Source organism: Bombus huntii, chromosome 14 (assembly GCF_024542735.1).
Source record: "Bombus huntii isolate Logan2020A chromosome 14, iyBomHunt1.1, whole genome shotgun sequence".
Taxonomy (NCBI): domain Eukaryota; kingdom Metazoa; phylum Arthropoda; class Insecta; order Hymenoptera; family Apidae; genus Bombus; species Bombus huntii.
Window position 1 is genome coordinate 45217 of NC_066251.1, and position 13093 is coordinate 58309.

General features: G+C 29.8%; 3 protein-coding genes across 9 annotated transcripts; 2 read left to right on the forward strand and 1 right to left on the reverse strand.

Annotated features, from left to right (window-relative positions):
• The first annotated feature begins 1785 nt into the window (after window positions 1–1785).
• LOC126873258 (trafficking protein particle complex subunit 6b) lies at window positions 1786–3735 on the forward strand. Its single transcript, XM_050633957.1, has 2 exons — window positions 1786–2131; window positions 2741–3735. Exons 1-2 carry the CDS (start codon window positions 2006–2008, stop codon window positions 3140–3142), a joined length of 528 nt encoding a protein of 175 aa, XP_050489914.1. The 5' UTR covers window positions 1786–2005; the 3' UTR covers window positions 3143–3735.
• Window positions 3586–7165, reverse strand: LOC126873253 (cystathionine beta-synthase). 6 transcript variants are annotated; one of them, XM_050633949.1, is made up of 7 exons: window positions 6371–6761; window positions 6255–6289; window positions 5321–5430; window positions 4899–5202; window positions 4564–4811; window positions 4210–4480; window positions 3586–4125 (listed from the first exon to the last, which is right to left on the reverse strand). In XM_050633949.1, exons 4-7 carry the CDS (start codon window positions 5187–5189, stop codon window positions 3688–3690), a joined length of 1248 nt encoding a protein of 415 aa, XP_050489906.1. In that variant the 5' UTR covers window positions 5190–5202; window positions 5321–5430; window positions 6255–6289; window positions 6371–6761; the 3' UTR covers window positions 3586–3687. The 6 variants fall into 6 exon arrangements, with proteins under 6 accessions (XP_050489906.1, XP_050489904.1, XP_050489907.1 ...); XM_050633947.1 differs by having other exon boundaries at window positions 4899–5248; window positions 6371–6760; XM_050633950.1 differs by lacking the exons at window positions 6255–6289; window positions 6371–6761 and adding an exon at window positions 7024–7165.
• A 118-nt stretch (window positions 7166–7283) lies between these two features.
• On the forward strand, window positions 7284–12744 carry LOC126873251 (protein Aster-B). Of its 2 annotated transcripts, XM_050633941.1 has the most exons (14): window positions 7287–7740; window positions 7904–8177; window positions 8272–8473; window positions 8683–8963; window positions 9091–9243; window positions 9389–9542; window positions 10617–10775; window positions 10925–11046; window positions 11185–11377; window positions 11444–11674; window positions 11767–11920; window positions 12008–12128; window positions 12238–12408; window positions 12527–12744. In XM_050633941.1, the coding sequence occupies exons 1-13, from the start codon at window positions 7694–7696 to the stop codon at window positions 12370–12372; spliced, it is 2226 nt and encodes a 741-aa protein (XP_050489898.1). In that variant the 5' UTR covers window positions 7287–7693; the 3' UTR covers window positions 12373–12408; window positions 12527–12744. The 2 variants fall into 2 exon arrangements, with proteins under 2 accessions (XP_050489900.1, XP_050489898.1); XM_050633943.1 differs by lacking the exons at window positions 12008–12128; window positions 12238–12408; window positions 12527–12744 and having other exon boundaries at window positions 7284–7740; window positions 11444–11688.
• The last annotated feature ends 349 nt before the right edge of the window (window positions 12745–13093 follow it).

The window sequence follows — 13093 nt, forward strand, 5'->3', positions numbered from 1 at the left end:
ATTTTAGCTTATTTTTTTGTAATAATAAGTTACAGGTGCTTGGATAGATCGAAGTCCTTTAATGTCTCGATGAAAGAAATTTTATATTTTAACGTTTCAATATTTTAATGATGCAATAGTATAATATTTTAATATGAAGGGGGAAATGGTTCGTATACGATTTTATATTTTTAATCGGCAAAAATGAAGTTGAAAGGGTAGAAAAGCTATTGAAAAAATTTTGGATATCATTAAAGCATCTGCAGGTCGATCTTAATTCGATCTATCGAACGATGGCCCGCGGTCGGTTCGATCGTAACGTTGATTAACATTTATGAACGGCTGGACCCGCTAGCAACATCAAAATACAATTTCTTTTGCCAAAAGGAAACATTGAATTATAGGCTCGCCCTATCAACTCAAGATCAACTTCAATTGACGACTAATTAGACTCTTTGAAAAGTTTCACATCCCTCACGATCACGACAGACATTGCGCACGACGATTAATTCGTTTCGAAGTTTTTCTTTATACAGAACCAAACCCGCGACCGATGAGTTCGCGGTAGGAAACGATAACAAGAAAGGCTCGCCGCAGGAAATCCCCGACTCTAAACCCGCGAGCAAGGAGGTTGGAGCGGAGGAAGCGATGGAAGCCATGAACTTAGGGGATTAAGAAGATGCGCATCCTCCAGACCAATCTGGGATGGTCAAGACGGGCACAAGACCTGCTCTTTCAAACCATCCTGGCGAGCACGATGGCCTTAGCGGTGGTGGCGGAGCCATACAGAGTCCTGGACGCTCCGGACTGGACCGGAGATATAGATGGCTGTCACCTGGACATCAGCGCCGGCGGCGTCCGCCCACGGGGATCCACTGGAACGCGGCAACGGATACGTAGCGGTCGAATGGGCAGGAATGGTGGTAGTGGACGTGTATGTGTCGCCCAACAGCGTATCGATTATGAATTTAATTTTCATGGAAATTTGGTAACGTTTAATTTATCTTAATTAATAATATAAACGATTCTATCGTTCTTTTTATTCGAACATGGATAACATTTGATATACGATTTATATTTAATATTAAATATTAATAGATTGCTTTAATTTTGCGTATTGCTTAAATACGAGTGCGTAGATTAATATTTATTAGCGTTGCGCATCAAATTTCGGGAATAATAATAATAATAGTAATAAAGGAATAATCGTGAAACTAGAGGGAGAAGTACGTCTGTCCTTGTCGCACAATATAACTTTCCTTGTCTAACAGGAGTTGAGATACCTTCTCGTACATTCTATTCTCCTTGTTGTTTTCCCGCAGTTCCGGCCGTCTGTCATATCTATCACAAAATCCAAAATACGTATTACCTATTAACATTTTATACTCTCTTTTCATTCCTTTCTCACTTATGTCAACTTCCAAGAGTCTAACGTCTACAACTTTTTACATATTTTACAATCTTAATTCATCATAATTTACGACATCTTTATTACACACCTCGTCTCCTCATCTCACCTTATACTTTCACGCTTTCATCATTACCTGCTTTACGCAGAACGCTTTGCATTACTAAACGTTCTTATTTACACATCTCATTTGCGCATTCACGCGTTATTCGAATATTCGAAGGAGCGTTTGCTCCTAACATGGACCGTCTTTTCGGTATATCAAGCAAATTTATACCAGAAAGGAAATAAACGTAGATACGCACAGATACACGTCGCAGTCCAATTCTTGGCTAAATTTCGCCCATAAGCGTTGGTCATCTCTCTACTTACTCATCTCTGCTTGTAGGGAGTAGGGAATGATTGCATATCGTGTCTATTCAATTCTTAGTCAATGATAAAAGCCAGACAAATAAGGTTAAATGTTCATATTATACTGTGCAATGTATAAATAGTAAACAGATTAGCAGCAGATTGTCTTTATATTTTGTGAACATAAAATAATATACGATCTATTCATACATTGCATATATTATCTATATATTATAATAATAACTCGTGATTTTTTAAAATATCAATATGAGGCCACAAGTAATTGACACGAAAACTAATTCTCACGCATCCGGGGAAGCTGATGAATGCCTTTTCGAATATTTACACGCTGAGATAGTTAATTATACTCTGAGTAAATCATGTAAAAATAAGGTAATTATGCACAATACCATAAATTTTACATAATTCAAGAATTTTGCACTACGTGATATTATATAGGTATTTCTCCCTATTTTTTTTTTTTTTTTATATCCCTTATATCCTTTATTATTTTATATATATTTGACTAGTATTTTTTGTTTAAATACGGTAAAATAGTTTGACTCTTTCTTAAAACATTATTTTTACAACTATCTTTTAAACTCTTAAATGTTATATTTTATTGTATACTTTAATTTTGTTGACATATTTAAAAATACACATCACTAGTTGAGCAGTATACAAAGAAATGTGTCAATCCTATAAATGTACGATTAATACATTTTTTATCACTTGTTATGATAATATATTTTTAGATTTTTAAATCCTACGATAAAGCATTAGTCACTCAGTGAAAGAGAAACTACAAATGTCTTATTATGTTTTGTAATTATCAATTTATAAATACATCAAATTTACGAATTTTGATATCAAATGTTAAAACTCTCATTTTAATATTCAATTTTGTTGGATCAAATCCTGATACTTTGATATTAAAATTTAAATATTATAAAAACGTTATAACTTGTACGATAATATCTACATAATATCTAATGTATAAAGGAAGGGGAAGAAGAGCTGTCTCGACTAGAATGGATGGGATTCAGTGTTGGCTACAGAATCATTGAACGATTGACGAGGGAATGGAATCGATTTAAAGATGAATTGGATATGATAAAATTTATTTGTACTGATTTTTGGTCTGGTCTTTATCATAAACAAATTGATAATTTAAGGACAAATCACCATGGTGTATATGTATTACAAGACAACTCATTTCGGTTATTGAATAAAGTAGGTACTAATAGTAATAAACAATATCTTCAGGAAAGTCCTCGTTTATTGACATTTACTTGTGGACTTTTAAGAGGAAGTTTAGCTAATCTCGGAATTATTAGTACCGTTAATGCAGAAATTTCTACGTTACCAAGTTGTAAATTTCATGTACAAGTTCAAAGAATTTAATGCTCGTAAATACAATGCAAAATCATGTTCAATAAAAGTTAATACATATTACAAAATAATATCTAACGACTAGGTTTTTCATAAAAATCAGATAATCAGAATATAACGTTTCGTCTAGTTGTAACAACAGGTAGTGCGTTAAAACGTACATTTGATTGAAATTTCATAAACCATATATTTTAATGCAAGATAATTTTTATAAGGATTTATTTATTAAAAGTATATATATATATATATATATATATATATATATATTTTTTCTACAAATATGTAAAATTGATCATATGATAAGTTTCACATTTTTTTCAAAATGAGTACCTATATACCTTAAATGTATTGTATAATGTTTAATTTAAATGCATAAAATAACCGGAGATGCTAGTTATAAGTATCCAAGTATATACATCCAATTTTACAGCTACAGAGTATAATAAAAGTAAAAATTATGAAAAACATAATTATAATGAAACAAACGAGTAAGATAATCTTAAAAGTAGTTTAACAATTGTATGTTAATGTTTAAGACCTGATACATCGAATGATTATTAGATGTTGTATCCATTATTTTTAGTAATAAAATTCAAAATATGAAATTGGTTTATGACTCCAACAAAAGCATCATCGCGTTCATCATCTAAAATTACCGCATACGGTTCTTTTTCAAGAATCCGTGATAAATATCCAAGAGATGCTGAATACTTAACTGTAACATATTGTTTAACCATAGTCTTTTCTACAAAGTCTGTATAGTTTACTGCACCAGATATTATGTTTGACAAAATTCTATTCAAACTAATAACACCTTTTATATGTGTATCATTATCGCTAATAAGCAGTAGTTGTATATCTGTATTTTTAATCATTTGAACAGCTTCTTGACATGTTACTGTATTTTCCTTCAACAAAGGTTGTTTATCAAAAGATAAATTTGAAACTTTCATATTCCACCACCACTTATTTGTTTCAATTTGACATGTAGCTTGCTGCAATTTATTCAATGATACATCATTTTAATTTCTAATAAAACAGTACAGTATTTGTATAGATTGATATTATGTATAATTTACCAAAAATCCTCTAGCTTCCATCCAGTGGTTGGATACAAATTTAGTTAAATAATTTCGTATTCCATCGGGTAAAACAATAACTATACGTTTTCCTTCGGGAATATCTTTAGCTATCTTTAGGGCAGCTATAAGCGCAGAGCCGCTGCTACCACCACATAGTAAACCTTCTTCACGTATAAGCATTCTAGCAGCATTTAATGATTCGTAATCCTCGGTTTTTACCCATTTATCGATTACGTTACGATCTAACACTGTAGGTACAAAATCATAGCTAAAAACAATTTCTTCGATCATCCAAAATACAAAAAAAAAGATACTGTATCTTGATATAATGGAAAAGGATGTTATACCCACCCAATTCCTTCTACTTCGTAAAAGCCAACTTCTGAATCTTGCGATTCAGGATCTAAAATACTTCCTTTGGGGTCTACGGCAATGATCTTTATATCTGGCGATAATTCTTTCAGTTTTCGCGCAATACCTGAAACAGTACCACCAGTGCCTGCACCAGCTACTACATAATCTAATTTCCCCTCACATTGTTTCCAAATTTCAGTTGCAGTTTGATCATAATGAGCCAATGGATTTCCAGGATTAGTATACTGAGCGATATAATATAAATAGAAAGTAATAAAGTTGTACGATATTCAATAATATACAAAAGCGTGTACACATATATGTGACATTACCTGATCAAGAATAATACTATTTGGTATCTCTGTCTGTAACTTTTGTGCAACGCTGATATGAGCTTCTGGACTATCCCAACTTGCTTCTGTTGGGGTTCGAACAATTTCAGCACCAAGTGCACAAAGTGTTGACGCTTTCTCATCAGACATTTTCTCCGGCATAACAATAATGCATCTATATCCCCTAACTGCAGCAACCATTGCTAAACCAATTCCAGTATTACCACTTGTAGGTTCGATGATGGTATATCCTGGCTTTAGCAAGCCTTTCTCTTCTGCATCCTGCACCATCCTATATGCGATTCTGTCTTTCACAGAACCACCAGGATTAAGAAATTCACATTTTACATCTAAAAGTAAACTAATATTTAATTATATCAAATTTCCAAATTACATATTGAATAAACAAAACTAATACTAACACATTTCACATTTAATCCCATAAGATTTTGGGATGTTATTCAATTTTATAAGTGGAGTTTGTCCAATAGTAGTTAAAATATCAGGAAGTATCTTGGTACGGTCGCCATTTCTGAAATAAAAATCATATTAATAATATAAATAAAAATCAACATTGAAATTTAAAAAAAGGAAAGAAAGCTTCATATAAAATATAAACACTTACATAACAAAGTAAATAAGCATACTATACAAATATTAAGAATAACGGTATTATATTTGATTTAAAATCTTCCAAGTATTTCTTATTTTTAAAGAATAGGCTAAGTATAATAAGAAAGACAAAAAGAATTATTTATTTGAATTTTTGAACCAAAACTTTTACAGTTGTCTTTTAGATCTTTGAAATAAATATTTTCTACTATCTCAAATGATTATAATATGTTATTGATTTACGAAATTCAACTTTCTATAACTAAAATTTAATTAAAAAAACAAATTTTTGTAATAAATTATAGTCTCTTTACTCTAATTTTTAAGTACTTATTATGCCAATTTCGAAAGTAATAATCTTATAATCATGGATCATTCGATGCTAGTCTAACAATATATTATAACGATGGACAAATATATATGAATAAAATTTAAAGAATATATGTACACACAGATGTGTTCAACTTTTAAGTCACGTAACTACGTAGTTGTAAGAAATTAAATAGAAAACATACATACGGATGTGTGTTTCTTCTACTATACAATGTTATCTAAATCAAGAATTCTGAAATTTATTCACAGAAAAATATAACCTACATTAATAGAAAAAATAAAATGAAACGGTTATACAATTATGTAATTATTATATGTATAATGGACTTAATCAACGATATGGTTGTAGATTGTAATTTTTATGTTATAATTACATCTTTATTATACCGCAAGATATTATTTTTATTAGACCTTCTATCTTTTCGCTGAGTACGACAATGATGTATCTATGACAATAATTTCCTATTAATACGATTAATACTTCTAATCTTTTTCTTTTTTGGTTAATACTTTTGTTATAAACTTACTCCATTCTACATGTATGTGGTGAATTTGTTGCGTTTAACTCCCATGTGCAGCTACTAGATCGATTAGGCTTCTTAAATTCCATGATCAAGATTCAAATTACACTTTAGTTTCTTGAATAAAAAAATAAAAATAATCTTCAAACTCGATACAACCAAACAACTTAAATATTATATGTACAAGACTTTTTAACTAATATGTATCAAGATTAATAAAAACGATGATGCTTGCGATGAATGCTACATCATGTGCTTCATCTAATCATCTATCATCTAAGTGTTGCAACAACTGCTTATTTAACATTATTGGATATCTTTTTGTAATCATGATTTTTTATTTCGTTTTTTTACTAATAACGTACTCGCTATTACAAGTGAAATGCAATTACTAAAGTATAAAAATAAGATATACATATATATATACAAACGCGCACGCGCGCGCGCGTGTGTGTATGTGTGCGTGCGTGCGTGCGTGCGTGCGTGCGTGCGTGCGTGCGTGTGTACATATAAACGCACGTATATACACCTATACGTAATCAATTAATGAACTTGCAATATTTATGAAAACTATTATGCAAATGTCACAATAAGGACATTACGCTAAAATTTAAGTACTAATATATTTGACCATTTCTCGATAATTGATGATTACATACCATACATAAGGCTTTTGCAAAGAATGTTGTTTCCACGCGTAACTACTAACTGTGTTATTTAATATATATATTGATTAAATAGAAAAAGATACAACTACATTCACGAGATTTATCCAGCTTTTATTTTACGTAATTGATACATTTTATTTTATGTTACTAAACGATTATTGACTAAACTATGTTATAATATTACGTTCATGCTAATTTTTTGAAAATTTTGATTCGTATCGGACCGGAAAAGAGAATATGCCATTTCAATATGGTGGATCGTTTTTGAAGTACTCATTGTCGGTACTTTTTGTTTCTTTTTAAACATTGATATACATTGATAAAAATTTTGTTAAGGAAGTACGAACTTGATAATTAAACAGAAGGTTAATAGTTATTATAAGTCTACATGAATGACAACGATTGATGCGTGTTCGGTAACGGTTCACGTTTTTAGTTGAAATGGATTGTCGTTACCGCAACGATTATACAGTTCGTAAAAAGTCACACGTATGTTCTGCTTCTAAAATGTATTAACAGTAAAAAATAGTGCATTACATTATCGGTACCTATTGTATTGTAATGCCATCGTTCGATAGAAATTGTATTCTATTCTAAAATTGTGACAAGTTCATAGCATTCATCAAACAAAACTTACGAGTACACTGTATAATTACATATTATGCACTTTGAAGTGGAATCTGTTCAAAAATATCCAACCACAAACATGTATGTAATTTTACAAAGAATTTTACAGTGATATTCTTATTTCACATTATTTTGTATTTTTTTTTTTTTTTTTATTGTTTATTCATTTCTTTTTCGTATATATTTTAAAATAGCTGTTTTAATATATTTTTATTTTTAATGATTTGCAATTTTAATTTGATAGGAATAAGTCAATGGAGGACTTGTTAATATACAATCGTGAAGTTATGACCGAGTTGGAAAATCAGAATCCAACAGCAACAAACATAGGCAATGGTATATCAGATAATGTACAAGAGAGTGGCGCAAGTGGAGAAAAGAAAGATAGTCCAGTTTCAAGTCCAAATTTATCTCCACGCCCAAGTCCAAAAGTGCGTAATAAACGAGATCACTCCAAAACAAGTCATGATTCAAGTACCAAGGAATCTAATAGTGTCAACAAATTGGATGATCATCAAGTACATTTTAAGATTTTAGCATTAAAACATCTTTTGTTATGAAATTTCCTTTGTCTCAAATTAATGCATAATTCATTTTAAAAACATGATATAGCAACAACAAGATATAGCAAACAAATCGTCAGATTCTTCTCAGGCTGTGAAAAGTTCACACGAGGGTAAAAAAGAAACACGGAGTAGTGAACGAAATAAAAAAAAATCTTGGTATCACGTTTTATATCCAACTTACAAGTCTAGATCTGATGATTTTAGGCGTATATTTAAAGATGTACCAGATGATGAAAGATTAGTTGTCGGTAAGTAATTAATTTTCATGTAAGATTTTTTGATAGTAAAATATAGTACATGGTGCTGTCAATACTGATATTTCATTTTTCTTAATGCTTTTGTTGTAAGCTTGCTCCAAATTTTAAATCATTTTTATCACTGTTATAATAATATTAGCATATTAATCATATCAGATTGCAAATATATTTAAACATAACAGAAAACATATAATTTCTAGATTATTCGTGTGCACTGCAACGTGAAATATTAGTTCATGGAAGACTCTATGTATCTCAAAATTACGTATGCTTTTATGCAAATATTTTTAGTTGGGAAACTTTAGTATGTTTACGCTGGAAGGATGTTACATCTATCACCAAAGAAAAAACTGCACTTGTGATACCTAATGCAATTTTAATATGCACTGCCACTGACAAGTTCTTCTTGACATCTTTCGGTGCAAGAGATAAAACATATGTAATGTTATTTCGTGTATGGCAAAATGTTCTTATTGGTGAGGTATGAAAATTATGTGATATCGGAACATATTACAAATATTTATTCGTATTAATTTTATATAAAATGATATAAAACTTTCAATGTAATTAGACTTTGAAGTGTCTAAATAAGAAATTAATTGTTTAAGCCTATGAGTGCATCTGAAATGTGGCAACTTGTACATTCTTGTTATGGAGATGAATTGGGTTTAACATCGGATGATGAAGATTATGTTCCGCCGTTACCAGCACCTGATGAAGAGAAGTTATCAACAAGATTATCCGTAGAATCATTTTCCGAGGTAATTTATATATTAACATATCAGAAATTAATGCATGATTGGTGTTAGAGTGCATTATCAATCAGCGTGTGCTATTTTTGTTTTTCAATATCATGTATTAATTTTAATTTAATTTTTTTATGAAATGATGTGTTTTATATCAAAGGTAGAAAGTGGTAATACAGAACATGCAGTAACTCGAGTGCCAGATACAATCTCTGAAACAAAAGCAGAAGTTCATCATTTGCCTCGGCCAGACCCTATTATCGATGCAACAGACCTAAGTGATACAACAGAAAGTGAAGCAGAAAAGCATGCATGTAAGTTTTTGATAGTGGTGTCTTTTTGTTAAATCTCTTTCTGAAACTCCTCCGCTACAGAAGACATTAACATTAGGAATGTATGTTACTTACCTTACAAATGTGAAGAATATAATATTAAGATAGATCTCAAAACATGTCCCAAAGATATAAATATGTTTTACCATATAAAGATAGAATTTTTATATCTACTTAAAAGAATAAATGATAATATTTGTAATTGCGTGAATTAGTTCAGCATTGAGATGATGATGTTCACTGTACATTTGTCGTTTATTAGATATTCCTAGCATCAGCATCAATTTTCGTGCGATATGTGGGTTGTTACTATTACAGAATTTCTTATTAAACCAATTTTTTTTCTACCTACGCTCCATAGTATACTAATTATACGCAGCCGTTAAAAATAAAACTGCTTAGTTATTCTTTCAACATTTCATTGAAGATATGCGCTTGGTGACATGTGATTCGTATCTAACAGATATTATTCAAGAGGTTTCAAATAATGTTCACATGGATAAGCAAGAAAAAATTAATTGTATGGTTTGTACATTTTACTGATTCCAATATCATGGACTTCTATTTACTATCATTTTTATTTATTATATTACTGTTTCCTATACCATTTGATTAATTTTTAAAACGTTTATGCCAGATATACTGTAGAAAAAAGTTATTTCCAATAATTTTTATACCAAATTATTATTATGATAAAAATTATTTTTATGATACTCTGTTATAGATTAATTCATGTTTATATGATCCTCCTTTAATATTCTTAAAATACAAAAATACGTGATTTTTTAAGATGGTTAAAATATTCTTTGAAAGTTTGAAAGTTAGATTATTTTTAAATACATTGCAAAAAACATCCAAAAATATCTTTTGATATTTTGATATCAATTATCCTTCGATCTCAATAACACAATATTATTTAAAATTAGAGGAATATAATTATCAACTAGTTGCATTTTGCTTCAACTTTAGAAGCTATATTGCTATCTGTGTTCCATTAATAACGATTAAATTATTCTTCGTACTGTTATATAAATGTTTTAATCATTATGATTTCAGTAAAATTAGGCGTTCGAGGCAGTGTAGTGTGTACCTCACCACATGAAGGCCGTCAAATAAGCAAGGCTACATTCCCTATCCATATTGATCAATTATTTACCTTGCTATTTACAAACTCAAAATTTTTCTTAGATTTTCAAACTGCTCGTAAAACTACTGGTGAGATATACAAATTCACATATCTAGTGTCATAAGAAGTCTATAAAAATGATAAAATTAATATAGAAATATTTTGATGACTTACTTATTATTAACATATTTAACCTTAATTTATGGCGTTATCTTATCAGACATATTCATCTATTTAGATTTAGTACAATCAGAATGGACTCAAAACGAGCAAACTGGCCAGAAAGTTAGAAATTTATCGTTTACAATAGCACTGTCTCAGGCTATTGGACCAAGAACCTCTCATATTTCAGAAACTCAGGTTGTTATTTTCATAACACTATTATCAATTAAATATATATTAATTACAGAGTGCTTTTATATTTACTAATACCCTATTAAAATAGTTCTCTCAAATTCGTTTATATATAATAATGATGACTTATAATGGGATTTTTAGATAATGTTACCATGCAGCAGACCTGGTCATTTATACAGTATTGATGTAGAAAGCGTAAATGCTGGAATCCCATATGCAGATTCATTTTCTGTATTACTCCATTATTGCATTACGAGTGCTTCTGAGAATGAAACAAGTATCGCAATTTATGCTCAAATAAAGTACAAAAAGAATGTATGGGGTTTTGTAAAAAGTAAGAACTTGTGACATGTGTTTTTCTTATTTATAAGTGATAATTATATATTTTGAACAATAACAGGCGTTATTGAGAAAAATTGTTGGGCTGGAATAGATGAATATTTTACGAGCTTGATAAAAGCACTAACGGTAGAATGTGAAGAAACTACTGGAAGCGGAGGAGTGAAAAGAAAAGCAAGAAGACGACGTCGTGCCACCGGCCCTGGTATTTCTTTACAAACTCATTCTTCAGATCATACGTCTTCCGCTCTACAAAACTCTTTAAACATGCCACATATTAATGATAATACTGGTATGAAATCAATGGTACAATAAGATATTAAAATACAGTATATAAGAATAGAAATTCATAAAACTCAATACATGCAAATTTTTCATGTGCAGTTTCTGCTACTCGAGGCGACTCAAATATGATAATCAGTTCAATGCTATTAATTGCTGTCTTATGTTTGATGGTAATTAATGGTTTATTGTATTATAAATTATGGGGCTTAGAAGAAGCAGCAGCCTATACTATTATGGATTTACATGTATTAAAGTAGGTATTAGTACATTAAATGTTTAATGATAAATTACTACATAAAATTGATATTTATATTAGTATTTCTAATTTTTCAACATGAAGAAATACACCAAAAACCGAAGAAGATTGGATTCACTTATTGCAACAGCAAGAAAGTTTGCATAATATAGAAATGAGAAAATGGCAAAGAGTATTACATACTGCTGCACAATTACTTAGACAAGTAAAATTTCTATTCCATTATAGATTATATACATAATATATATATTCTATTTGTATAGAATTACAATAGTAGATTATAACCGATTAAAGTTATCTTCTTCATTTTAAAGACAGAGGAATCGTTAACAGAATTACAAATGAGTATTCATCCAACTGCGACGGAAAAAATGTTCTCTGTGTTAAAACCGAGCTTGAAAAGCTTTAATTCACGTACAACAGAACAGCGAAGTCACTCAGAAATGTAAAAAAGAATTGTGTAAAAATATTCCGATAAAAGTAACGTGAGTATTATAATGCGATAAGTCATTAAAAGTCATGATTCTAGTAAACTTCAATTAAGTGTACTTAATAAGAATATAACACTAATTATTGTTGTACTTGCATATAACTTATAATTAGGTACACAAGTGCGCTCTGTGATGATGATGATGATGATGATGATGATGATTGTTGATAACTCCAAATGCACAACAATACACACGCAAACTGTTTATGATCAATAGGAAATGCAATTTAAATTTGTTCGTTTTTATTACTTTTAGTGTTTCTAGTATGTTGTATATGTACGTAAATTTTTTCCATGTAGAATACTAAATTAAACTAAGTTATATTTTTAATATATTCTTTATATTATACACAAAAACATTATTTATATTTATATATATATATATATATAATTCGTATATATATATATATATATATATATAATTCATGTGTGTGTATATATATATATACACACACACATGAATTTATATTTATATGTTTGTTTGTGTGAATGAAAGTTGTATATTAGCACAATGTAAAGAAAAAATAAATAATTTTTAGAGCATTATAGTCTTAAGAATTGTACTTCTCCCTATCATTTCAACAAAATTTGTTACTTTTCTATTTTAACATTATCAATATGATAATACCTAACGCAATATATGGGGGGGGGGGGGGGGGGGATTACACGGAATAACATAA